The sequence below is a fragment of the Peromyscus maniculatus genome, chromosome 12 (assembly GCF_049852395.1).
Source record: "Peromyscus maniculatus bairdii isolate BWxNUB_F1_BW_parent chromosome 12, HU_Pman_BW_mat_3.1, whole genome shotgun sequence".
Classification (NCBI taxonomy): domain Eukaryota; kingdom Metazoa; phylum Chordata; class Mammalia; order Rodentia; family Cricetidae; genus Peromyscus; species Peromyscus maniculatus.
This window is the reverse complement of record NC_134863.1, coordinates 12541570-12568021: the sequence shown is the minus strand read 5'-3', so window position 1 is coordinate 12568021 and position 26452 is coordinate 12541570. Positions and strand designations below refer to the sequence as shown.

The 26452-nt window shown below is 46.5% G+C and overlaps 1 protein-coding gene across 3 annotated transcripts in view; it reads left to right on the top strand.

The window, feature by feature from the left end:
• LOC143268222 (insulin-like growth factor 2 mRNA-binding protein 2) overlaps positions 1-26452 on the top strand; it is a 78840-nt gene that overhangs the window by 17728 nt on the left and 34660 nt on the right. For all 3 annotated transcript variants that reach the window (XM_076549362.1, XM_076549363.1, XM_076549364.1), the window contains exon 2: positions 25330-25378. In XM_076549362.1, coding sequence (XP_076405477.1) covers positions 25330-25378 — 49 coding nt within the window. The remainder of the gene's footprint in view (positions 1-25329; positions 25379-26452) is intronic.

Here is a 26452-nt window from a genome sequence, read left to right as displayed (position 1 = left end):
ACTTAGGAGAAAGAGGCAGGGGGATCTCTATGAGTTTGGGGCTAGCCTGATCTACAGAGTGAGTTCCAGGACTTAAAAAAAAACCACAACAAAAAATGTGAGTCTGCACCCTGTTTGGCCCAGCTTCCTCCTCTCTTTCTTCTCTCATTTCTTATGGTGGACAGTTACTACCTTTTATTCTTTTTTTTTTTAAACACAAAGACATATACAATAAGTGTATGCAGCGCCGCGCCCCCCACCCCCAATTCAGTGAATGAGTATAAAGTAAATCCCCAAGTCACTACTACTCAGGTCAAGAACATCAAAAGTAACATCATTGTTGGAATACTAACAACTAAAATTATTTTTTATTTTTATTTTTTTTTAGATTTATTTATTTATTATGTGTACAGTGTTCTGCCTGCAAGTATCCCTGCAGGCCAGGAGAGGGCACCAGATCTCATTACAGATGATTGTGAGCCACCATGTGGTTGCTGGGAATTGAACTCAGGACCTCTGGAAGAGCAGCCAGTGCTCCTAACCGCTGAGCCATCTCTCCAGCCCCCTAAAATTAGTTTTTAAAATATTTTTTCCTGAGTGTCTTGAATGACTGTCTCAGGAATAAAGCAAGACCGTATTAAAGTGCTCGTGCTTAGTAACTGGAAGGCATCTCCCACGTGCCGGGAATCTGCATCTTGTCTCTGGAGTGTCAAAGGTGACAGATGCACCAGCAGTTACTCACCGCGACAGCCCGAGGCTGCTGGTGTCACACAGAGATGTGTTGAGAGTGTGTTAGTTGTACTAGCTGCCCTCAGCCCACATTTCCCTCCCAGGGAACCTCCTAAAGCACAGTCTTAGCTAGCAGAGGAACTATTAGCATTAACTTTTCAAAGTTTTCTTCCCGATTGGGCTGAGTGCCTGCTGTTGACTTCTGGATTGTTACATCTGATTGAGGGTGGCTGTAGATGGTCTGGCTTGTTACATCCGATTGAGCGTGGCTGGAGGTGGTCTGGATTGTTACATCCGATTGAAGGTGGCTATAGATGGTCTGGATTGTTTCATCCGATTGAGGGTGGCTGTAGATGGTCTGGATTGTTACATCCGATTGAAGGTGGCTGTAGATGGTCTGGATTGTTACATCCGATTGAAGGTGGCTGTAGATGGTCTGGATTGTTACATCTGATTGAGGGTGGCTGTAGATGGTCTGGCTTGTTACATCCGATTGAAGAAGATAACTGTAGATGGTCATCGATTAGTAGACTTCACCCAACCAGAACTCAGAACTCTAATCAGCGTTTGACTCATCATGTGTATGTTCATACATTTGTGGGTCTGCCTGCGTGTTTGTATGTTGAGAACAGAGGCCAACGTCGGGCATCTCACTCAGTTGCCTCTTTCTCGTTCTTTGAAACAGTTTCTCAGTGAACATTGAGCTTACCAATTCAGCTGTACTGGCTGGCCAGCAGGCCCCAAAGATCTTCCTGTCGCTGCCACCTCAGCACTGGGATTACAGGTAGAAGCTGCCTCACCTGGCTTTTAACGATGTGGGTGATGAGAGCCAGGCATGGTGGTGTACACCTTCAATCACAGCACTTGGGATGCAGAAGCTGGCAGAACTCCGTGAGTTCAAGGGCAGCCTGGTCTACATAATGGGTTCCAAGGCATCCAGGGCTACATAGAAAGAGACCCTGCCTGAGGAAAAAAATGTTATGCAAGTCATTCATGTTTATTAGAGTGCCACTTCCCAAGAAGCTTGGTTTCTTAGGGCCTTGACTTCTGTTTAAGCGTAGATTGATGAATTCTTGAGCTTGCTGAATCTTGTTGACCCTAAGTGGAGTCCATCGGAACCTGACTGAGAACATCACAAGGGCTACGGCAGGCCACAGGTCACAAGCAGTGACCATGGACACAGTGCACGTGTTTCCTCTGCTCACACATGCCCACGTTCAAATTAGAGGAACTAGTAAGATTTCTGAGCCAGTGCTCTGAAGTCCAGTGTCAGAGGATCCTGTGAGTCTGAGACAAGATCTTGGCTCTCTCCAGCCCCAGTTGTATTTGGTAATTCTGGTATAAGGAGGTACTTAGAGTTATAAGCTGTCCTCCTCCCTCCCTCCCTCCCTCCCTCCCTCCCTCCCTCCCTCCCTCCCTCCCTCCTTGCTCGCTCTTTCTTTCTTTCTTTCTTTCTTTCTTTCTTTCTTTCTTTCTTTCTTTCTTTCTTTCTCTCTCTCTCTCTCTCTCTCTCTCTCTCTCTCTCTCTCTCTCCTTCCTTCCTTCCTTCCTTCCTTCCTTCCTTCCTTCCTTCCTTCCTTCCTTCATCATGTGTATGGGTGTTTTGCCTGCATGGATGTCTGTGCACCACATTTATTCAGTTCCTGCAGAGGCCAAAAGAAGGCATCAGGTCCCCCTGGAACTGGGGTTACATGAGCCATCACATAAGTTCTGGGAAGAGAACCTGGATCCTCTGGAAGAGCAACAAGTGCCTTTAACCACTGAGCCATCTCTACAGCCCCCTAAACTGCCATTTCTTTAAAAAAAAATTGATGAAAAGCAAATTGATAAAGGAAAGTGAATTTATTTACATTTACCCAAAGCAGTGAGAAAAAGAGCCCTAGTTGTTTTCATGTTTCCTGGGTCACTGTTGGAAGTTTTATAGAAGACCAAACCAAAGCCAGAAAGTTAGTGTATGTTCCTGGGGGGTGAGCTCTGCCTCTGCCTGGCATCCGGGATTCAGCCTTTGCCTCCCCCAACACAGGGTTCCTGGAGAAATGTTCCTTCTTTGCTGTCTGTTGTTCCAGTAGCCTGAAAGCAGGAAGGAAGGGCTCGTGGGTAGTGTGTCTTGGGAATAGTTTGTTAGGGAGGCTGTTACAGTGAGTCTGTCTGCTTCCCATATCTTTGCTTTAATTGTGCAAATGAGACACGCACATTTTCACGCACAGTGTTGGTAGAATTTTATATCAAAGCTTAGGTCACAGATTTGAACTACCCCCTTTTGGTTTGTTTTTTACTGTAGGGGTTTTTGGAGAAGTCTTGAGAAACCTAGAGTGTTTGTAAGGGTGGGGTACGCATCGGTTACAGAGAGATGTCGGCAGATTGGAAGGAATTTAAAGAGGAGCCAGCACTGTTGGAAGGAAGGACATAGGAGACATGAAAGGAGCTGACTAGCACAGCATGGCCAGAGACTGCTGGGGAAGGATGAATGTGAAGGACAGAAACACCACGTGTTTAGAACCATCAAAACAAGAAAGAAAAATGAATGCTGGCCATGAAAACGCTGCAGCAAAACCCATGACTCTGTATGCTAACCCAAAATACTAATTAAAAAAAAAAAAAAACCATATATGTCTGAGAGTTTTGTTGGCTGCCAGTGGGAGCCAGAAAATGGCTTGGATCCCCTGGAACTGGAGTTGCAGATAGCTGTGCCCGCCATGTGGGGGCTGGGAACTGAACCCAAGACCTCTGCAAGACCAGTCAGTGCTCTCAACCACCAAGCCAACTAGAAATTAGCCCCTAAAACCCATTTTTAAAAAACTCTAAAAGAGCCGGGCAGTGGTAGTACATGGCTTTAATCCCAGCACTTGGGAGGCAGAAGCAGACAGATCTCTGTGAGTTCAAGGCCAGCCTGGTCTATAGTGTGAGATCCAGGACAGCCAAGGCTGTTTGTTACACCGTGAAACCCTGTCTTGGAAAAACCAAAAGAAAAAAAAAAAACTCTAAAGGAAAAAAATAATGTTCAGCATAAAAAAATCTATTTTTATGGCGAAACCTATTAACTTGAAATTAAAGTCTGGAAGGAATGTCAAAAGCTGCTGTGCAGGAGACACTCTGAGCTGCTGAGGGCTTTCGTCCAGGTCTAATTTTGAAGGCTGAGGTCATGCTCTTCCTAGCGTGGATTTGCCACCCAGTTCTGATTACACAGTTTTGCATATCAGTGTCAGCAGGAGGCGTCAGGTTGCAGTCCGTGGGAGCTGACTCAATCTGATGTTATGGAGACTCATTGAAACTGAGACTACGGTTCCTTCTAAACTCCATCAGCTTCCTCCCTCCTGGTGCCCTCTGCTGGGATCTCTGAGTATAAACAGGATGGAAGAGCGCAGTGATGAATGGCCACAGTGGGTGAAGCTGGGCAGCCAGTTCCTTGCAGCTCAGTTGCCCTTGAATTGTCATGGCCTGAGTGTGGCATGATCTTGCACGTGTTGTAGTTGGGAGGTCATGTTCCAGGAGGGAACAGACACCAGAGCCAGCCAATGGGAGCATCACATACAATCTTAGGTGAAAGCTGCAAAAACATTCACCTTTCATTGAGAGAGTTTGCAGGATCAGAGTCTTGGCTCTGGCAACCTTATTAAGCCAGGTTTGGCCTCTCAATCTCATAGGCCAATTAAACACTCATGAGAAGCAGAAAAAGGAGATGTATTCAGTGTGGCCGAATTAGGAAGAAGAGAGATCCAGTGAGAACTCTCTCCTCAAGTCCATCTGTCCAGACATGAAGTTTAGGTTTAAATAGAACCAAAGTCCCAGCCTTTGCACCTCCTAGCCTGAGACTCCTGGGGAAATTCCAATTTCTTGCGGTCCATTCATTTCAACAGTCAGACAGCTGGGGTGGAGGGGCATAAGTGTCCCCGTAGAAGGCCTTGATTCCTGCCTGGACAGTTAGTTGCAAGGTAGCCTTGGAATTATCTCTGCTTTGAGGAACTCAGGCAGGGGAGATCGCCTTCAACTCAGAAACCTGAAAGGGGTGTGGTGCCTGATGCGGAAGGAGCCTGAGGGAGCCCGCTGAGGCTCTTGGAAGGAACCGTACGAGGCAGGTCCTGGGTCCAACCAGATGTGGGAACAACCAACTTTATTATAATGTGGTTGGTCTGATCTAACAGTATTGTAAAGGGAAACCTGAGGGCCGCCAGGGAGCTGGACACTACCACCGAGTAAAACTTCCGGGAGGGAGCAAGCCAGCTCGTTTTCAGAGGCCTCTTACTGGAGTGGCCAGTGTGGTCAGAGTGGAGTTAGTGAATGCATGCATGTGGTCTTAGACTAATCTGCTCCCACTGGGTGTGGCGTCTCTATTCACTCCTCTAACACTTTTTATGAGCCTCCCTTAGGGGACTAGTTTGGAGTCTGGCGGTGATGTCCGAAGGACTGGGGATGCAGTGAGTTCCGAGACCTGGCAGGTATGAAGTGGGCTTGGGGAGTATTTAGTGACTGTGGCCACAACCTGGGTCTTAGATTTTTGGCCTCATACCTGTTGTGTAAAGCTCACCGTGTCTTCCCTGAAGAGTCCTGTAATTAAGTTTTTATTTCCTCACCAAGGTCTCGGCTTCAAATTAGACACACATGTGACAACAGCATCATAAAAGCAAAGATAAGAGAAGATGCTGTCTCTGGCCTTGGGCACGTCCATCTTGTTCCTTCTTGCAAAAGGAGTTGATGCTTCAGATTTTTAAGATAGGATTTACCTATGTGATCCCAGCTGGAAGGAGTTCATACTTTCTGCCCAGCTAGGAACTGTTGGTAGAATTTAATAATACAGACTGGGGAAGGCATTTAACACACACACACCTGCAGATGCTGATTCCTGCTGGGCCGCCTGGCCCAATAGATGCTCTGGCAGAGGTGAGCAGCCTTCTGAGGAATTGGGGGCTTCCCTGCCGCTGCTGAATCTGTAAGGAAAGCTGCGCCCCCTTCTGACAAAGATGTTAAGAGCAGCCTTGAGGCTGGGACTTGCCTCTCCTGGATGTGCCGCCCTCGACTTGCCTTCTTGTGGGGGGAGGAGTGGGGAGTGGGTAGGGAGCGGGGGCTGGGGGGCGGGAGGAGGGAAGAGGGGGATCTTTGATTGGTGTGTAAAATGAATGAAAAAAGAAGAAAAAAAAAAAGAGTGTAAGATCGTGCTGAAGTCCTGGTGATGTTTGAATACCCGAATCTTCCTTGGTTGGTTGGTTTTGGTTTATCAAGACAGGGTTTCTCTGTGTAACAGCCCTGGCTGTCCTGGAACTTGCTTTGTAGACCAGGCTGGCCTCAAACTCACAGAGATCCACCTGCCTCTGCCTCCCGAGTGCTTGGATTAAAGGCACGAGCCACCATACCCGGCTCAGAACAAATGCTTAAATTGTAATATGAGTATGTTTTTATTTATTTATTTTTATTTATTTATTTTTATTTATTTATTTTTTTACTATCACCAAGTTTGTTTTCCCTCTATTTCTTTCCTGTTTTATTGATAGAGAGCATCCTAGGCCTTTTATATTCCTACTCTACTATATGTATTTAAGGGATATGTGTTTATATTTCATTTATTTTGCTGTGATTTCTCTGATTTCTGATTTTGCTCTAATATCTGTTAAATCTGAGGAAACCCCACCCCCACCCCCCACCCCCCGCAGCTTCTGCCTTTGGTCCGGCATGTAGTGTTGATGGGATTAAGTACATACTAACATTTCTCTTTTAACCATTCCTCGGCTCCTTTTCTTATTGTCCTCGTATGCCGGTTTCCCTGGAACATACCGAAGTTGGGAAGATAGGACATTCCTGTCCTCTGCCGTTGTCTGTCAGCTCAGTAGTAAGATAAAGGGATAGGTGTAGGTGAGTTCTAAGGCTGTCGCTCTCTAGGGTTAAAGAAACAAGATCGGTGTTGCACAGACCTGAGATGCTTCACTGCAGCCTTCCCTAGTTCCGGGTGAATGCTGAGAGCGTGGCGGAGCCAGGTGCCGAAGGAGGGAAGGGGTAGCAGCTGGATGACAGCATCGTGGTGAGGAGTGGGGGTGGACCTCGGCAGTGACTGAGCCAGACGCTGTGGCAAGCTGAGGTGTGTGAGCATTTCTCATGATCTGCATTTTCCATGTGTAGAGAAGGGGAGAGAACAGCTTGTCAGAGAGTCAGTTCTCTGCCTCCGCCATGTGGGTTCCAGAGGTCAAAGTTAGGTTGTACCCATTGAGATGACTGACTCGTTGCCCCAGAAAGGATATTTTAACAGCCTTTTCGGATAACCGTGTGTGTCTTTCTTTAATGCTGCACCAAGATTGACAAGTGGTAGTTTCTCCTTTTAGATCGGTTAATTTCATGTCAAGTGTTTTACTTACATGTGTGACTGTGTGCCGCAGGTCTGCGGTACCCATGGAAGTCAGAAGAGGGCATCAGATCCCCTGGGGCTGGAGTTACAGGTGGATTTGAGCCTCTAGGTGCTGGAATTGGACCTGGGTCCTCTGGGAGGACAAGCAAGTGTCCTAGGCCATCTCTCCAGCCCTCAAGCGATAGTTTTTGTTTTTTTGTTTTTTTTTTAAGTTTCATTGCTGTGTTGTATCTGAAACCATAGGAACAACTAGCTAACTGACTTCTTCCTTTTTTCCTCCCTCCCTCCCTCCCTCCCTCCCTCCCTCCCTCCCTCCCTCCTTCCCTCCCTTGCTTCCTTCTCCCCTTCTTTTCTCCCTTTCTTCTTTCACTCCCTCCCTCCCTTCTTTTTTCTTTCTTCCCATTTCTAAAATTGAACCTGAAGCCTCACATACACTAGACCAGCTCTCCATCATGGACCTGACATACACTAGACCAGCTCTCCATGGACCTGACACACACTAGACCAGCTCTCCATGGACCTGACACACACTAGACCAGCTCTCCATGGACCTCACATACACCAGACCAGCTCTCCATGGACCTCACATACACCAGACCAGCTCTCCATGGACCTGACATACACTAGACCAGCTCTCCATGGACCTGACATACGTTAGACCAGCTCTCCATGGACCTCACATACACCAGACCAGCTCTCCATGGACCTGACATACGTTAGACCAGCTCTCCATGGACCTCACATACACTAGACCAGCTCTCCATGGACCTCACATACACTAGGCCAGCTCTCCATGGACCTGACATACACCAGACCAGCTCTCCATGGACCTCACATACACCAGACCAGCTCTCCATGGACCTCACATATGTTAGACCAGCTCTCCATGGACCTCACATATGTTAGACCAGCTCTCCATGGACCTCACATACACCAGACCAGCTCTCCATGGACCTCACATACACTAGACCAGCTCTCCATGGACCTCACATACACTAGACCAGCTCTCCATGGACCTCACATATGTTAGACCAGCTCTCCATGGACCTCACATACACCAGACCAGCTCTCCATGGACCTCACATACACTAGACCAGCTCTCCATGGACCTCACATACACTAGGCCAGCTCTCCATGGACCTGACACACACTAGACCAGCTCTACGTGGACCTCACATACACTAGACCAGCTCTCCATGGACCTCACATATGTTAGACCAGCTCTCCATGGACCTCACATACACCAGACCAGCTCTCCATGGACCTGACATACACTAGACCAGCTCTCCATGGACCTCATATACACTAGACCAGCTCTCCATGGACCTCACATACGTTAGACCAGCTCTCCATGGACCTCACATACGTTAGACCAGCTCTGCATGGACCTGACATACACTAGACCAGCTCTCCATGGACCTGACATACACTAGGCCAGCTCTCCACCATGGACCTCACATATGTTAGACCAGCTCTCCACCATGGACCTTTATCCCAGCACTCATTTATTTCATTTTGATGCAAGGTCTCACTAAATTGTCTAGCATGGCCTTGAATCAACTCTGAAGCCCAGGCAGGACTTGAATTTATGATCCTTCTGCCTCGATTTCCTGAGTAGCTGGGACTCACACCTGTATCGTTAGGCCTGGCTCTATAGGAATAATCTTAAAAAGAAGATTCATGGATTTCTTTTTATTGTGTGTGCACGCACATTCACATGCACTTACATGTACCACGTGAATGTAGGTGCCTAGAGGTGAGAGGCAGTTGGAACGCCTAGAACCCAACTGGGTGTCCTCTGCACATGGGTGTCCTCTGCAAGAGCAGTCAGTGCTCTTAAACACTGAGCCGTTTCTGCAGCCCTGTGACTGACTCTTAATATACGTTACTTTAAAACCATTGACTGCCGCGGGATGGTGCCGTCATTTGGAAAATATTAGATTGTTGGGCAGCTCAGAGCTTGTAAAGGTTGACTTGTCACACCAGTGTCATAAAACTGCGTGCACCACCGCGGTGACCACTCTCACCCCCAAACCTTCAAATACGGAGAAGTTGTAGGCTCATGGCATTGTACACACGGTTTCTAAAAATCGAAGTTTTGCCCGAGATACCAAATTTCAGCATTGGCAACAAATACTGGTGTAACAACTACTTTTGTTCATTTTCAAGAACTGTCTGTCAGAACCCCAATTCCAAGTGTCTCTTGTTGCCAGTCACTGTGAGTGGATTTGAATTTCCGTGCAGAAAGTAGCTGTTCCCATGTCTCTCCTGAGTCATCTTACTTCAGTATGCAATACGAGTGCTATATTCATCCTTGTTGCATCACATTTTTTTAGATTTGACTCTGGAATCTACAAACTAAACTTTAATAATTTTTACTGCTTCATCAGCACATGACAGAGGGACCCCTGGACTCTTCATACAGCTCAGTGCACACGCCTCCAGTCAGGCTGACACATCTGTAGTTAGCTCATTGCCCACGCCTCCGGTCAGGCTGACACATCTGTAGTTGAATCTACCATTGATTTGTAGAACCTTTGCAAATATCTGCAAGTGGAAAGCATCTTGACGTGATGAGGAAAGTAGTTTTATTCCTATGGACTCCCAAAAGGATCTTGGGCACCCCGAGGATCTTCAGATCACTCTGAGCACTGTGGGAATTAGTAGTCAAGAGTAAGACTGGGTGTCTCTAGAGTGTGAGTTTGGACCTTGCTGCTGCTTCTTACTGGCTGTGACTTGGCAAGGTTACTCAGCCTTGCTGTGACTGTTGCCTGTCGTTAAATGGGTGTGATAATAATAGGCACTTCCCTGAATGAGTTGATCTGCCCAGTAGTAGTTAAGCCACAGTGAGTGTAGGTAGGACTCCGTACTTAGGTTATTGGTTGCATGGTTGGTTGGTTGCTTGCCCTAAAATAGTTCTCTTCTTTCAGCCTTCTAGAATGCCCAAGACATCCATCCATCCGTTGCAATTCCTCCTGTATAGTGCCCGTATAATGGTAAGACACATCTTAAGTACATTAAAGCTTGTATCCCAGATGGTAGGTATATCAGCTAACAGCTTGGCAGAGACTGGTCTGTCTGGTGATCCTGCCTCTTCCGTCCTGAGTCCAGACTCTGAAGGAATGGAGAGAAGAGAGTGCTTGATGGCAGGTTGTCAGGGATACTGTGGAGCATGTGTTGGTCCATTGGACAGGAGCATGGGCGTGCTGAGAGAGGAGGCTCTCCAAAGACAAGGGTGATAGCAGGAACTTTGCCTCTCACGCAGAGTGGTTCTGACATGTGTGTGAATTGCTGTCTAGGTGGAGGTGTCTATGATATATGATGGAAGTGCCCCTCCATACAGTCTCCGGTTCTAGGGTATAGTCGTTGTTGGAGCATTACCACAAAGCTCATTAGCTCACACTTGACTAATGCCTAACTTCTTACTCTTTCTATTTGTTTGTTTGTTTGTTTGTTTGTTTGTTTGTTTGTTTGTTTGTTTGAGACAGGGTTTCTCTGCGTAGCTTTGAGCCTTTCCTGGAACTCACTCTGTAGCCTAGGCTGCCCTCGAACTCACAGAGATCCGCCTGCCTCTGCCTCCCAAGTGCTGGGATTAAAGGCGTGCACCACCACTGCCCAGCGAACTTGTTACTCTTAAGAGGCACCTCTTAACAGGTTGATCTGTCCAGCCCATGGGCTCTGGAAGCAGGCTTGCCAGGCCTGCCTGCTGACTCTGGCATGGACTAGTTGTACAGCTTTGGCAGTACAGCTGTACCCCTTCCAAATGTTCATTTGGTCTCTATAAAGTGGGACTGCCAGACTTTCCTTAAAGTATTGTTAAGTGTTAAACCAAATAGTGTGCAGTAGGCAGCCAAATGCCTTCCTTATGCTCGCTTGATTTTTCTTAAACCTCGGATCTCTTCACTTATTTAAAAAAAAAAAAAAAAAGCCCCTGCATGCTGTTCAGACATGATCATCATTGCCTTCCTTCATTAAAAACAGTGTTTTGGGGAAAGTAAGCACAGCACTGGAAGAATTTTAGTGTTGTTTCTCCAGGAACTTCTAGCAAGGTCTTAGAAAACTGTAACTTCTTTTTGCTCTCACTCTTGCTGGGGACTGAGGTGCTCTGATCTGCAGAACTGCCTCTTTGCTGACTCTGCATGTGGGTTATCCAGTTACTATTCTGCTTTTGAGGTCCAGAGTCCCAGCTCAGCCCAGCTGTTTGATGCTGTGTCTGCCCACTGGGAAGAAGCAGGGTAACCCACATGAAAGCAGGCATAAGACCACCTCCTTCTCAGAGCCCATGCCTCCCCGTGCTCTGGCTTCCTGTTCTTAGAATGCCCGTTTCTGGAATTCACTGTTTTTGTTTCTCCAATCAGGGTCTCCACTTCTTCTTCTTCTTCATATCACTTTTGAGTGGGATTCAGAGCCTTAGAGTTGTTAATGAATCTATTCCACCCACAACTTTCCCAGAACAGCTTTTTGATCATAGAATTTACTACAGACATACAAGGAATCCAGCCAGCCGGATTTCTTGTGCAGTTTCCCAGGTAGAAGGCTGCCCCATCTTAACCCTGCCTTGGTTTTTGCCTTGCAGTCTGGACAGCCTGTTTCCTTCAGTGATACTCTATACCACCCAAGAAATTTGTGGGGTTCAACTGACGCTAGAACCATTCTCCTAAAGTTTGAAGGACGGGCTGAGGAACTCAGAGAACTGTCTAGGAACCTAGTGTGTACCCTGGAGATAGACAAGTCCAGGTAGCCATGTGACCCCCACACTCTTAGAAATGTACATTTTGTCGTCTCTGTTCTTCAGTCCATGTGTCTGTTTGACTTTCCGTCAGTGGCAAAGAGGTTCTCCTCTAATCTTGGCCTTTTTAGGCCCCAGTTGTTTGGATCAATATCAGTCATTTGTCTCTTTGATTACATCTTTCCAGAAGCTGGTTGGCACTTTGAGAAGTCTGTCTCTTTGATGGAGCAACCCTAGTCCCTCCTGTTTGTTGATTTAACTGAATGTAGGCACCTGGAGGCCAGAACTTTCTTAGTATGGTCTCATTCATTTCTAAGGTTTCAGCCCAAATCCTTCATTAGTCAACTTCTGGTCATGAATGTCTAACTTCTTGCTTGCTGGGTGCCTCACAGATTGTCTAGACATCATGTAGGCCCAACATGTTCAGGATGGTGTCTTAGTTTTTCTTTTGCTGTGATGAAATAGTCCAGTGAGTGTGACTCAGAGGATAAAAGATGTGTTCTCACAGTTCAGGGCTAGATTCTGTCATGGTGGGGAAGCCATGTTTGAGGCTGCCGGTTACATTGCATCTACAGTGAGAAGTAGAAAGCAGGGGATGGTGGTTGCCCATGCTTGGTACCCTCCTCCATCTTACACAGTCTAGAATGCCCTGACCAGAGGATGCTTCTGCCTACAATCAAGATTGATTTTCCCATGTCGATTAGTGTTAAGACCTCATAGCATACCCAGAGGCCCATTCCTCAGGTGATCATAGGCTCTGTCAAGTCAGCAGTTATCACTAACCATCACAAACCCACCCTTTGTCAGCTAGACACCCACACACGTTTCTTCAGCTGTCACCTTCCATCTCTTGTCCCTATAGGCTCATGACTGTGTTACAATGTAAAATGCATTCTCTCCAACTTTAAAAGTCCCCATACTCTTGAACAGTTCTAACACTTTAAAAGAGCCAAGTCTTGGAACTGTGAGCTCTTTTTTAAAAACAAAAAAACAAAAGTAAAAACCAATAAACAAACAAACAAAAAACAAAATTCTTTATTCCAACATGTAATGGCACAGAATAAGCATTCTTATTCCAGAAGAGAGAAATCTTGGCATAGCAACAAATGATCAGACTACAATCCAGCAGGGCCGACACCCAATCCTGCAGCCCCGTGTGTGGCATCTGAGGCTCATGGTAAAACTGAGTGGCTCCAAAGGGCTTGCTTAGCCCCAGCTCTGCAGCTCTTTCTGCAGCACGCACAGCCTCTCTCTATGTCTGGCTCCACTCTATGCCTGGAGCTGTCCGTGACGGACGTCCCATCGTCTTGGCATCTCTGGTAGACACCCTGAAGTTCCTACTGCACCTTGGGCTTGGCCGTCATAATACATAGTGGGCTCTGAAGGGTCCCTGGCAGGAGCTCTGACCCCGCCACACATGGCCAGGTCTCAGCTGCTCTCTGAAACCCTGGAACAAGGCTCCAGAATCCTCTCACTCTTACATCTTTCATACCTCCCAAGTTCTGCTGCCAGCTTGAGATATAGCCTGGCTCCCATGGGCCACAGGTGTATCAGCTGCTGTGTGCTGACCCTTGGAAAACAGTCTCCTTGGAGGAGGAGGGATCCTGATTGCTCAGCCATATTCTCAGTTCCAGCTCTCTCTCTTCGAAAAGCTTGTTTTCACATGTTGGAGCCTTTGATGTGTGAGATTTTTGTCTTCAGGAACTCATTCCTTTTTAGCGATTACATCTACTTTCTCAGCATCTATCCTGTCTGAAGATTCTCGCTACCAAACACATTAGTTCTATACGTTTGAATTCCTTTAGACTCAGGTTCTCAGGATGCAGATAGAATGCAGCCAGATTCCCCAGAGCCCAGTTCCTCATACACTTTTTCTTCTCCCATCTGAAACCTCATGAGCTGACTTCACTCACTGTCTCTGTCTTCTAAGCATTCTTGTCTCCTAAACACTCACCAGAATGGCCCATTAAGCCCTGCTTCCAGCGCATTAGGGCTTTTCTAGCATGAAGCACCAAACTCCTCCGCATTTTAACTGTGAAACCATTCCCAGGGCTTCTACACCACCACCCCATGGTCAGGTTTATCACAGCCACAAACCTGCTCCTGGTGCAACAATTTCTTAGTTACTTATTGTTGTGATAAAACACTGACTACAGCAACTCAAAAGAGAAAGAATTCATTCTGTTTACAAGTCCAGATGGCAGGCGGTCATGGCGGCAGGATCAAGGTTTCAGGAATTTGAAGTAACTGGTTACATTGTATCACAACAAGAAACAGAAAGCAAGGAATATCTGCGGCTGCTCAGCCTGCCTTCTCCATTCTCCTTCTGCCTCCTCCAGGAGCCCCTGCTCAGGGAATGTCTCACCACCATTAAGATGGGTCTTCTCACATCAGTTAATGTATCAAGATAACACCCCACAGGCATGCCCAGATTCTCATCTCCCAGATGAGTCTAAATTCTGTCAAATTAACTCCAATCATCACAAATAAAATTTACTTTCTTTCTCCGCTCATTATCTACCAAGAACACCTGTTTGGAGATGTCTGATTCTGGCAGTTGCGTTAGTTCAGGTGTTGGAGTCATTTGAATATCTCACTTTTCCTTGACCTCTGAATCTAATATGTACATGTAAACTGCTCCTACCAGGACATTCAGTGTTTGCATTCCACAAGATTGGTGATTTCCTCCAAATACACTCCCCTCACCTCGGGTGACCACACTCAGATTAACCTAGAAACCTTCAGCTTGCTTTTAACGACTCCCAAACATTTTCAGGATCCTCCATTGCCTTAAAAGACTTTGTATCTGTTTGCAGTCTCTGTTATTACATAGGAAGCCCAAATTAGGTGGCTTAAAATAAAACCTATGTATTTACAGATTCTGTGGGTCAAGAATGGAACGGGTGTAGTCAGACATATTTTGTCTCTGCCCTGTGTTGGGCCTTCTGCTGGGAAGACTCAGTGGCCAAGATAATTTGACAGCTGGAGGCCGCTTTCTCCTCTCTCTCTCTCTCTCTCTCTCTCTCTCTCTCTCTCTCTCTCTCTCTGGCAGGTTGATGTGGCTGACATCTGGGACCTCAGCTGGGCTATTGGCTGAAGCTGTGGCTTTTCTCTGTGGTTGCTTGTTCTTCCTTCTACCATAGTGGCTGAGATCTGAGGGTAGCATTCCTCAGAGAAGCATGCTGTGTGTTCTAGCTTCAGAAGTAAGAGACTCATTTTCTCATTGGTCATGAGCCTGGCTGGATTTCAGAGGAATATCTCAGTGGGGAAAAATAGCAAAGTCAGGGTGGGATTTTTTTTTTTTTAAATGAAGTCATCTTTAGGAAATTCCGCCTACCACAAAATCCAGACTAATTTGAGAACGCCGATACAATCTGGTTCATCTTCCTTTTAGCTAGAAAAACAGAACACCTATGTGACAGAAATCATGGTGGCCCTTCGTAGGTACTCTTCCAACCTAACAGTTCTGAGACCAGATAAGAGTTGAGTTGGTGAGGTCCAACAGTTCCCCCAAGGTCCACTAAATACTGGGTAGATGGGCTTTGAACTGGAACCTTTGGCTTTTCTACATCTGTACTATGGTGGGAGCGGCACATGACAATTATAAGAATTTATTAACAATACATTTTGTCTAGACTCTGACCTCTCACTGTTACAGGAGCTATTTAGGGTTAGAGCCTGAGCCTTGACTGCCCGAATAAGCCAGGTTCAGCCACCCACCCTCACAAGCCAATTAAACCAGTAGTGAAAAGACAAAAAAAGAATCATTCACTGTGGCCACACGGAGAAAGAAGAGGGTTAACGATGTCCAGCGGCTTGCCCCCTCCCCCAAGTCCGCTTTCTGGCTCCTAACTTAGGTGGAAGGCTAGATAGGTAAGTGGTTGTACCCAGGGTGTCCTGCCCGTTATTAACCCATCGTTGTCTGGGCTCTAGTTTCTCTGCAAGGTGGCCACGCAGTTGGTCAGGACTATGTGGGATCTCCTCTAGGTAGTGGAGGGAGGGGACAGGAGGACAAATGACCCCGGCTGGCTGGCACCAGGCTTCGGCCACCTCCTCCCAGCTTGAGATTCCTGGGGGGAAATTCCAGTATCTTGAGGACCTTTGTCTAACAGTTGGGATAGCCAAAGGAAGCTCTGCAAGATCTCTAGAATATTCTTGTTCCTTCCAGGCCCGTCACACCTCTTGTCCATTTGCAGCCCCAGAGGGCTCACACCTAATGGGAAACAAGACTCTTGCTGGCTGAGGGGTCAAGACTGTTTAGTCTGTGGACGACACATGGCCGCTGTGGGCAAGCAGAGCCCACGGGTTGGTCCTAGTGTCTGTCTGTCTCCGAATCCAGGTGCTCTGCCTGTGAGTTGTTGGGTGGGGGTGAGGGTGGGGAGATGGCTCCCTCTGTGAGCGTTCTCCTGACCCGTCCCCTCCCACCCCCCAGGACTCCTGATCCTAGCGTGTATTTGTTTGGCCTCGGCTCATTGCAGCCTTGTGTAGCATCACAGTGTGCTTTCTCTGTGTACTTTGGCGTCTCGGTGATTGATTCGGGACTTTCCTGAGTTTGCCCATATTGAACCTGCTGCTACCTGGTTGGGATTGCCAGCCTTACTTATGCCGTTTTCTCTGCAGGATAAGTGCCCTTTGCTCTTCTTTCTGCCGGATGTCTGTTCTTCCTTCAGGATTAAACTTAGTTCCTACACACCTCCTCTCCTCTGAGCTCTGTACATGGTCCTCAAATGGTCGCACTGTATTCTGTAGGCATTCTTTGGTCTAGTTATGTGGAACGCTCACTAGTCTGGAAGGTCCAGCAGGAAAGAAGCTGTGGGTCACTCTTCCTGTAGCCTTTAGTGCCTCTTTGTAACTGAGGGCCAGGGATGCATCCTTCCGAGGGGCGTGTACATCATCTAGTGTATGGATGCCAGTGCCTGTCTGGGGCAGACACAGAGATACTGGGGTGGAAAGAAGAAACAGAGATGTTGGTGTTAGACCATATGGATTCTTGGGCTGAACACTATTATATTCCTTTGTCGTTGTGTATGAAGTGAAGGAAGTTGTGGAACACAAAACCATTTTGGTCAGAACAGCTGTGCAAGTGACCCCCAGATCAGGATTAGTGACCGTTGATGTTTCTTCGTGGCAGAGATGTGGGGAGGGTTGTTGGACACTCAGCTGAGGGTCTGCCATCCTGTAGCACCTCCCGGGCATTTGTGTACAGTTCTGCCCTGATTGCTGGCGCTCTGGTAGTCTTGGGAGGTGCTGGAGCATATAGACTGTAGAAGTTAGCTGCGATGCTATGGGGAAGTCATCCATGTTGGCATGAGACCTTTCAGTGGCCTGGCTGTCTTGGGGTCACCCTCACGCATGCTCTGTAAGTAGGTTCAATGGGCTCATTGGTTCCTCAAGTTGGACTTGAGCAAAATGGTGCCTTGGTTTTGTTGGTGCTCAGTAATGAAGGTTTTTGTTTCCACCTCCCTAGGGAGAATTCTTATAGCAGTTGCCCTGAGAGTTTTTACAACCATATATTCTTAAGATGACTTTTTCTAAAACTTGGCTACAGGCTGCCATGTAAGCAAGCATTAAATTTTGAGTATTGAAAAGATAACTTTGGGCTAGGGATGCGGCTCGGTGACAGGCCCCATCCTCAAAAGTGAATTTCTTTTTTCTTTTTGTTTTTTTTCGAGACAGGGTTTCTCTGTGTACTTTTGGTGCCTGTCCTGGATCTCGCGCTGTAGACCAGGCTGGCCTTGAACTCACAGAGATCTGCCTGCCTCTGCCTCCCGAGTGCTGGGATTAAAGGCGTGTGCCACCGCCGCCTGGCAAAAGTGAATTTCTGTGTATTCAGATTGTGTAATTGTTAGTGCTAGAAGCTAATTTAAAACAAGAATTAACATGTTGCAGTTTGGCTTTTCATTGCCGTAACAAGTCCCCGAGGCAGCTAACTTTATAGAGATTAAAGGGTTACTTGACACACAGATTTGATTTGAGCCCGTAACAGCTGTCGGCACATGTGAATAGTACTGAAGGGAGTTGCACCAGTGAACATGTGATGTTTTGAACAAGGAGGGTAAGAGCTGCCAAAGGAGTCACAAGGAAATGCCTCATGTCCCCAGTGACCCAAGAGCGTTATGCTTGGCTTACTTCCCAGAGGTTCCCTTGCTCCTTACAGGTGTATGCCCCTGCCTCCACCCTGTGGACCCTCAGGGATTCCCAAACCACAGCACCTCCTGAGATGCCAGAGGTGGTCATTGACTGGCATCTCTTCGTGACCTTCAAAACGTGCTTCTTGCTTGGTCTTGATTACAGACTGCTCTCAAATTTGCTCTGTAGCCAAGGCTAGCCTTGGACTTAGGAGCTTTTTCTGCCTAAGGTTCCAGAGAGCCAGGATTACAGGTGTTCGCCCCTCCCCCCCCCACTTCGGAGAAATTACTTTTCTGGATCACCTTGCATTATGATAATTAGCCATTAGAACTTTCTCCTTCCTGTTCTTCCTCCTGGAGCATGTTGCAGATGCATCCTAGGATTTTGTCGCTCTCCTGTGTGGCAAAGAGAAACTCCGAGAGCTAAATGCAGGGGTGGAGTATGGGTGTAGAGGAGAGCTTTTTCAACAGGCCCGTGCTACAGCGGCAGGGCCCAACACCAGCTTTCCCGGGGGCTCTTTGCCTTTACTGGAGTGTGTTACATCACAAGGATGTTATACAGGCATGGGCATTTAAAGGTGCTTTGTTTTTAGTAGGAAAAAAAAATATCTAAAAATGAGCGAGGGAAAGATAGGGACCTGGATTGAGCAAACAGCTGTCCTAGTGTTTATGAGAATGGAGGCTGGTGTTTCACTCCCTAGAGAGTAAGCTGCAAAGGTTATGTTACTTTGTTCCCTGACCCCCCGGTGTACAGGTGTTCAGCCTTTTGATATCATGACATGATGTCACCTGCAGGTGTGCTGGGCCACAGTCACAGCTATCCTGGGTTGCATGCAGCCCACGGGTTGGACAACTTGAAAGGACTGGCTTCTCATAGATACAGCAGGTGTTTGTTGCCTGATTTGGCAATACTTTTAGTTAAAACCTTTAAAGATCATCCTAGTCTTCAAAATCAATCACAGTACTATTAGCTTTTGGTAGGAATATTTGGGTACTGGTGGTCCAATTGTTCAGGACCCCAGGCCTCACACACGATCTGATTGGCCTGGTGGAAGGTGCTTATGAGGGGGAATATGTGGTTTGCACAGCTTTGGACTCCAGAGAGAATTTAACATCAGTAGTATTCATCATGACTATAATGATAAAGATGGTGGACACAGTTTCTTCTTTTGGGGGCGGGGGATAAAATGGTGTTGGCTCATTGTTTATAATGTGAAATGGAAGAGGTGACTTGTTTAGAGACTAGCCACTGTCATCAACAAAATGGGGTGGACCAGGGGAAAAGGCAGCTGATGCTCAGAGGCTGCTGGTCGCTGAACATTGCTGTGGTCCTGCCTTCTGGGGCAGAAGAAGAAAAGTGAGAAGGATGCTGAGCAGAGGGGGAAAAAACAGGGTAGATCCAGGTATGACGTAGAAAAATCGGTGGGTGTGATGCTAAGGAGCGAGCCTGTCCAGGTGCCACATCAGAACTTGGGTTCTTTGTTATTTATCTGAACTCCCTGATGTATGTAAATATTTGTTTGTAACATGGTTAGTTTTAATTATACAGATTTTTAAGTCAGGGCTCGTATAAAGCTAGTTAATCACTTTTCGAGAAATGGGTTTTGTTAAGTGGAAACTTCATCACACATGAAAGCACATACTTGTAATCCCAGCACTCAGGAAACTGAGGCAGAAAGATCATGAGTTTGAGCCAAGCCTGGGCTATATAGCTAGTTCAGGGCCAGCCTGAGCTACATTCCAAAACTGTGTCTCAGAACACCCCCCCACCCCCAGCAGCCCTTCCATCACAGCAGAATGAGAGACTAAATGGAATGCTTACTTGCGTTTTTGTTTCTTCTGTTTCAACCTTGGAAAGCTGAAGCAAAGTGCGCGTCTTTGGGATGCACAGACAGATGCAGTCTTTGTATCCAATGTCTCACGTCCCTGAATTCCAATGTGTTCTTCTTTTCAGGCAATACACTATTACTCTTCTCTGGGAGCTCTCTGGAATGTGTCCCACCTGTATTTTGGGGAGGTTCTAAAACTTGGTCTTGCCCCATGAGGCATGGCACAGCCTGGCAAAGCTGAAGAAGGTGACTTTTCCACATGTCCCCACCAGTAGGAGATGGTGTGGTGAAAATCTGCAGTGAGGTTGATGTTGCAGGAAAGGCTTACACGTTCATCCCTAAGGCTAGTAGTTCTTCTGTCTAAGGGGATGCATCCTACCCAGGGTCTATTGAAACAGAAATACATCCTTGAAATACAAACTTTTGTTGTTGAATTGGCAATTCCAGTGTGACATTTTTAAATATTTAAATATATAAAGCAAAAAACCTGTCACTCCCTAACTGAGACTTAGATAACTCGGTTTATTTATCTGAAAATTTTTGACAGTGATAGGCACTTCACTAGCAGTGGTAAGGCTTCAGTGAGAAGCATAGAGCCGTTGATATAAGGAGCACTTGTAGTGTGGGGATATCTTCCTGCTAAAAACTGTGAAGGATGTTTTGGATGTATCTTTGGGATTTTATTAGTCTACATCCCATTAAACCGATAGAGGGGTGAGCAAGAGAGTATCGGTGAGCCCACAGAGAAGATCGGGAAAGCTACCATTATTTTTCTTTATATTGTAAATAATGGGTTGGAGGAGCGTGATGCGGGATGTTATCTAGAGGGAATGATATTCAGAGCTTCAGAAAAGTGTTGGAATTTTCCCATGACAACATCTCCCCATCCCAGTCTCGCCCTCCTCCTTCCCTCCTTTGCTCTTCCTCTATTTTATCATCCCTCTCATGTTGTTCTTCCTTTTGTCCTTTGAGACAGTCTCACTGTGTAGCCCAGGCTAGCCTGTAACTCTCAATCCTCCTCCCCGAGCCTCAAGGGCACTGGGATTATAGGAATGCCCCTCTGGGCCTGGTTTCCAATTTCCTAAAGAGGTTTTTGTCCAGGCTGTTGGTCCTTCTGTGGTGATCTCCAACCTCCTTTCCCAGTTCTCAGTTCCTTTATTCCTTGATGTGGACAAGCATTTTAGAGATTATGTTTCCAAGCATCCTGACATGGGAATTTAATCAGGTCTGCTTTCTGCTCACCTGAAATGCAGCCTTCACATGGAAGTATCTGTTGCAAGAAGCGCCGTCATTTGAGGGCTGTTCAGTTAGGGTATGGGATGAGCTACCTGTAGTTCCTCTGCTGTTGCACTTGAACAGATGATTTGTCAAATAAACTGACGCTCTGCAGTAATAGAGCAGGAGATAGGAATGTTGACTGACACAGTCCTGTTCCCTCTTTACTTAGCAAGTTCTGGTATGCTTTTAATGAATAAATCTTACATATTGATTAAAATGACAGTTATGTCAATTATACCCTGCTTATCAAAGACTTAACAGTTAACACCCACATGTAAGCAAATGTATAACCATATTTGTCTTTTAGGGTCTGGGTTACATCAGAACTTTCATGATTACCTGTGACTTTCATGATTTCGATTTAACAGCTGAGTAGTAGTCCATTGTGTAAATAAATGTACCACATTGTCTTTCTCTGTCTGCTGATGGAGATCTAGGCTGATTCCAGCTTTCTGGCTATGATGAATAGAGCAGCAGTGAACATGGTTGAGAAAGTGTCTATAGTAGAATGGATAGTCCTTTGGGTATATGTCCAAGAGTGGTATAACTGTATCTTGAGGTAGGTCTATTCCCGCTTCCTGCGGAATTGCCACACTGATTTCCATAGTGGGTGTACAAGTTTACATTCCCACCATTTAACCACAGAGTCCAGGTATAGAGTAAGGGACTAGTGGAGAAGGAAGAATCTCCCTAGGGAAGAAAAATACAAAAGATAGTTATGGGTGGGTGAGGAGAGGCTGGGGGATGCAGTGTGATCATGGACTGGAACAGGAGGATCAAACCAGAAGAGAGGAAAAGAAGGGGGCCATGGGGGAGGAGTATGGGGAGGGACCACTCAACTGAGGGTCATTTGAGGGTTCATATGGAAATCCAATAAAGTAAAAGCTTCTCTCTCTCTCTTTTAAATGACAGGGTTTCCCTATGTAACCCTGACTGTCCTGTAACTCTGTAGATCCGCCTGCCTCTGCCTCTGGAATGCTGGGATTAAAGTCGTGTGCCACCACCACCCAACAAGTAAAAGCTTCTTAAAATATGTCCATATGCGAAAGAAATCTAAATGGAATCGTTAAATGCAGGGCCCCGCCAAACATCTCTTGTCACTCAACAAAACCTCTAGTGCAGGAAATGGGTAACTTTTAATCAAGGTGTTGGCCAAAGGGATCCCATGGAAACCCCTAAACAACCCAAGCCATGGGTGGCTCCCCACAAACGGATGCTAAGGCCGTATTGCTGAAGACAGCCCCTGCATAACTCACGGAACACGAAGAAGTCGGGCTGACGTACATAGAACAACCTTCACCTGACTGACTAGCAGTCACGGCGCCGGACGGCACTGCGCATGCTCCCTAAGGAGAAAGGCAAACAGACCTAGCTGCAAGCTCTTCTGTCTTCCGTGGCGGCCTGCCTGCCACACACACTGGTGCAGTGGTGGTACAAAGCTCGTGGGAGTGGCCAGCCACCACCTGATTAGATTTCGGGCCCACTCTGTGAGATGGAACCCCAGCCCTACACTGCCTGGGTGGCCAAGGCACGGAGACTGCATAGGCCGTGGACCTAGGAGAAAACCAAACACTACTGTTCTGCTGAAGGGATGAAACAATAACATGGCTCCGAGCGCCATTCTGCTGTAGTCATAGATCAGTGCCTTGCTCGGCCATCGTCAGTGAGTTTCCTGCACGTATACATGTGTACAGACCTACTCTTCGGTGCTCTGGATTGCTGAGCTGTGTTTCTAGCCCTGTCTTACTTGTTTAAAAACAAAGGTCAACAATTAAAACTCTTATAGTAGCTGAGGGGCTGAGAAAGGAGAATCTGTCTCCACAAGTTCAAGGCCATCCTTGGCTACATAGTAGATACAAGCCAGCCATAATAACAGCCCGTATGTTATGGTCTGCGTCCGGGGGGCTGGTGATGTGGTTCCGTGGCTGAGAGCATGAACTGCTCCTGTAAGAGGATCGAGTTCAGTTCCTAGCACCCTTGGTGGCTGGCTCCCAACCACCTGTAACTCCAGTTCTAGGGGGTCTGATTCTGGCCTTCATGGGCACCCACACATAGTGCACACACACCCCCATGTACACATATACATACAAATAATTTACAAAACCAGGATCAACTTAATTAGTAACTGGTTTTCTGTAACGATGTGCCTTAGAGAGTTCCCTGCAAGGGTACGTGTGTGTATATATCTACTCCATTTTTAACAGCTGTCTGTTATAACTGTGCTTATTTATATATAACTATATATGACTATATATATAACTATATATGTATATAACTTATTTATCACGTGCTGATAGATACTCACTGTGCAGTAGCTATGTTTGTTCGGATGTCCTTGAGCTCATGAATAAGTTGCTGTCTGTGGGCTATATTTTTGGTTAGCAGTTAGTCAATATTTATATTTGGAAATAACAAACTTTTTTTTTTTTTTAAGACATACTCTATCTTCTTAAATTCCGATGACTTTTCTACAGATGGGTTTGGTGCGCCGTCTGTAGGAAATTTCCGTGCAGCCACCGTAGGCCTGCCTCTTTATGAAGAACAGGGGCCAAAGAGCATGCTAAGCCAGGCTTTAGGACCTGGAGACAACAAAGTGGCTCTTGATTCTTGCTGCTTTTTCCATCCGGCCATAAGATGTGAGGTTTTACATCCTCACCCGTACTAGCCATTAGCACAGCGCATTCACACTTTAAAGACTACACGGCAGCTCACGCGTGTGACCCCTGCACCAGCCAACCTAGTGTACCTAGTAGCCTTGGGGAGCTCCAGGCTGCTGCAAGACCTTGTCTCTAGGCTCCCGGAGTCTGCCGGAACACACCCGAGGCTGGCCTCTGGCCTCCGCGGGCACTTTCTCAAACCTGCACGTGCAGGGAAGAGATGAGCTGCTCGCTTCACTGGTTTTCCTTCTCGTAGTCTGTACTTCTTTGTTCCTCCAAGGCTGTTGCCAAGGTTGAAGCCATGGGGATGCATGTGGCCCTGTACAAACACTGTTTGGAAATACTAGCACCAGAAAGAAGGGAAAAGGAATGGGGACCACATCCCTCCTCCAGCATTCCCCGCAAATGAGTGTTGATGGAATTGGAGCTCAATGAAAATTGCACTTCTGTACACTGGTGGGTCTTCCCAGGGTTTAATAGGGTCTCAGCAGATGAGAATAGAAAGACCATGATGCCTTTCTTCCCAGGCTGGCTTTGAACTTATGATCCTCCTGTCTTATGATTGTTAGTATAAGAAACCTAGATCGCCATGCCTGGCTTATTTTCTGTGTAATTTTAATTACATTTTCTATGTAATTGTTTACATAAAAAAAAAAAAAGGCAGAAGAGCTGGGCGGCACATACCTTTAATTCCAGCACTCGGAGAGCAGAGGCAGGAGGATCTGTATGAGTCTGAGGTCAGAGCAAGTTCCAGGACAGCCAGGGCTACATATAGAGAGACCCTGTCTTGAAAAACAAAAACAAACACAGAAGATACCTAAATCATTTAGAGCCATCAGACTTTCAGGGTGTCTTATGAACGGCCTCTGAATTTAAAGATAGGGGGGAGGAGAGGGGAGAGGAGGAAGAGAGGGGAGAGGGGAGAGTTTAAATACTCACGATAAGGAAAGTGGCTAGATGAAATAAATGCCAGACATTCATGGGGTAGGAAACAGACAAGGAAGCTTTCTAAGACAGGAAGATTGTCAGTGTGTTACTATCAGGTGAAAAAACAAGGTACAGACTGGAGAACGTACCGGTGCTTCTGTAAGAGACGTAAGTCTGTATTTACATGAAACTGAAGATACACAGAAAGAAGTTGCTTCCAGTGGGGAGCGGGAGATGGAAAATTGTTATGATGTTTTAATTTCGAACCGCAAATAAATTACCTTCTGGAAATAAATTTTTAAATGAAATTTGACATGAAACAAAATCTGATTTTGTTTAAGCCCATAGTATTTGTGACCTTACCCAGTGTGTTTGAACCTGGGGGTAGGATCAGTTGCAAGCATGAATGTTTTGAGAGAATAATCATAGAAACAATATATGGTGGTTTATCTTCTGACTTCTCTAGTAGGAAATTGGAAATGTAAATCTGTATTTAAATTGTAGTTTCTTTAACTTGTTGCGATTTGTGGATTTTTTTTTCTCCTCCCAAGGTAATTGGAAACCTTAAAACCCGGAGCCTACTATCCACTGTAGGAATGTTCTCTGTGTGTGTGTGTGGGGGGGGGGGGTTGGTGCATATAGTTGGACAGTGAACTTGGTTTATGATCTTCTGTCTGATTTTGTTATTTGCTGAAGTTGGAGTGTATGGAGAAAATGTTCTAGACTGCTCTTGTCTTTACAGGAGCAGAAAAATCCAGATTCGGAACATCCCGCCTCACCTGCAGTGGGAGGTAAGCCGGGACTCCAGACACCTCCTTGCCTTAGCTTCCTTTTGCTTTAGGACTCAGAGACCTTGAGACGTGTCCCCCACACCTCTGGGTCCTGTCCTTCCTCTCCAGGGCTGGGCACACGGTGCGATTTAGAGGTTGTTTGTTTCTCCCTCCCCAGCCAGGTGCCCTCTGGCCTCTCACAGTCTTCTCCCTCAGGTACCACACCACAAACACCTGCACACCAGCCAGGGGACAAAGTGTGCACCCCTTTGTGATTCTTAGCGTATGATCTGATGAACGATTTTTGTTGTTCCCCATTCTGATTGGCTGAGGCACCGGGAAACCTATGGAAACAGAAAGTCCTTTGTCGGAGTAGATTTGTTTGTTTGTTTGTTTTTGTTCTGAGTTAGTTGCCATGAGTAACCATTAAAGATATATCTGCAGGGCACTCCAAGTCTAAGATTGCTATCTTAAATACAGTAGGATGCAAGGAGTGGCCCCACTGTTAGGAACAAACTGCCCTAACCCACAGGATACCAGACCAGCCTCAAAAAAAAGCTGTTTTATCTTTATCTTTAAAAGCGGAAGAAGAAACAGGACGAGGCTGAAGAGCTGCCTTTGCAGGGGACCCAAGTTCCATTTCCAATAGTCAAATTGAGTGGCTTACCTATGACCCCAGATCCAATACCTCTGGCCTCTGCAAGCGCATGCCCCTCTCTCTCTCTCTCTCTCTCTCTCTCTCTCTCTCTCTCACACACACACACACACACACACACACACACACACACACACACACAAAATAACCAGGCATTGTGGTGTATAGTGGTGTGTGACTTTAATTCCAGTGCTTAGGAGACTGAGATAGGCTGATCTCTTGAGTTTGAGGCTAGCCTGGTCTATGTAGGGATTTCCAGGACGGCCAGACCCTATCTCAAAAATAAATCTTTTTTTTAAAAAAGCAAACTTTTGCCAGGTGATGGTGGCACACACCTTTAATCCCAGCACTCGGAAGACAGAGGCAGGCGGATCTCTGAGTTCGAGGCCAACCTGTTCTACAGAGTGAGTTCTAGGAAAGGCTCCAAAGTTACATAGAGA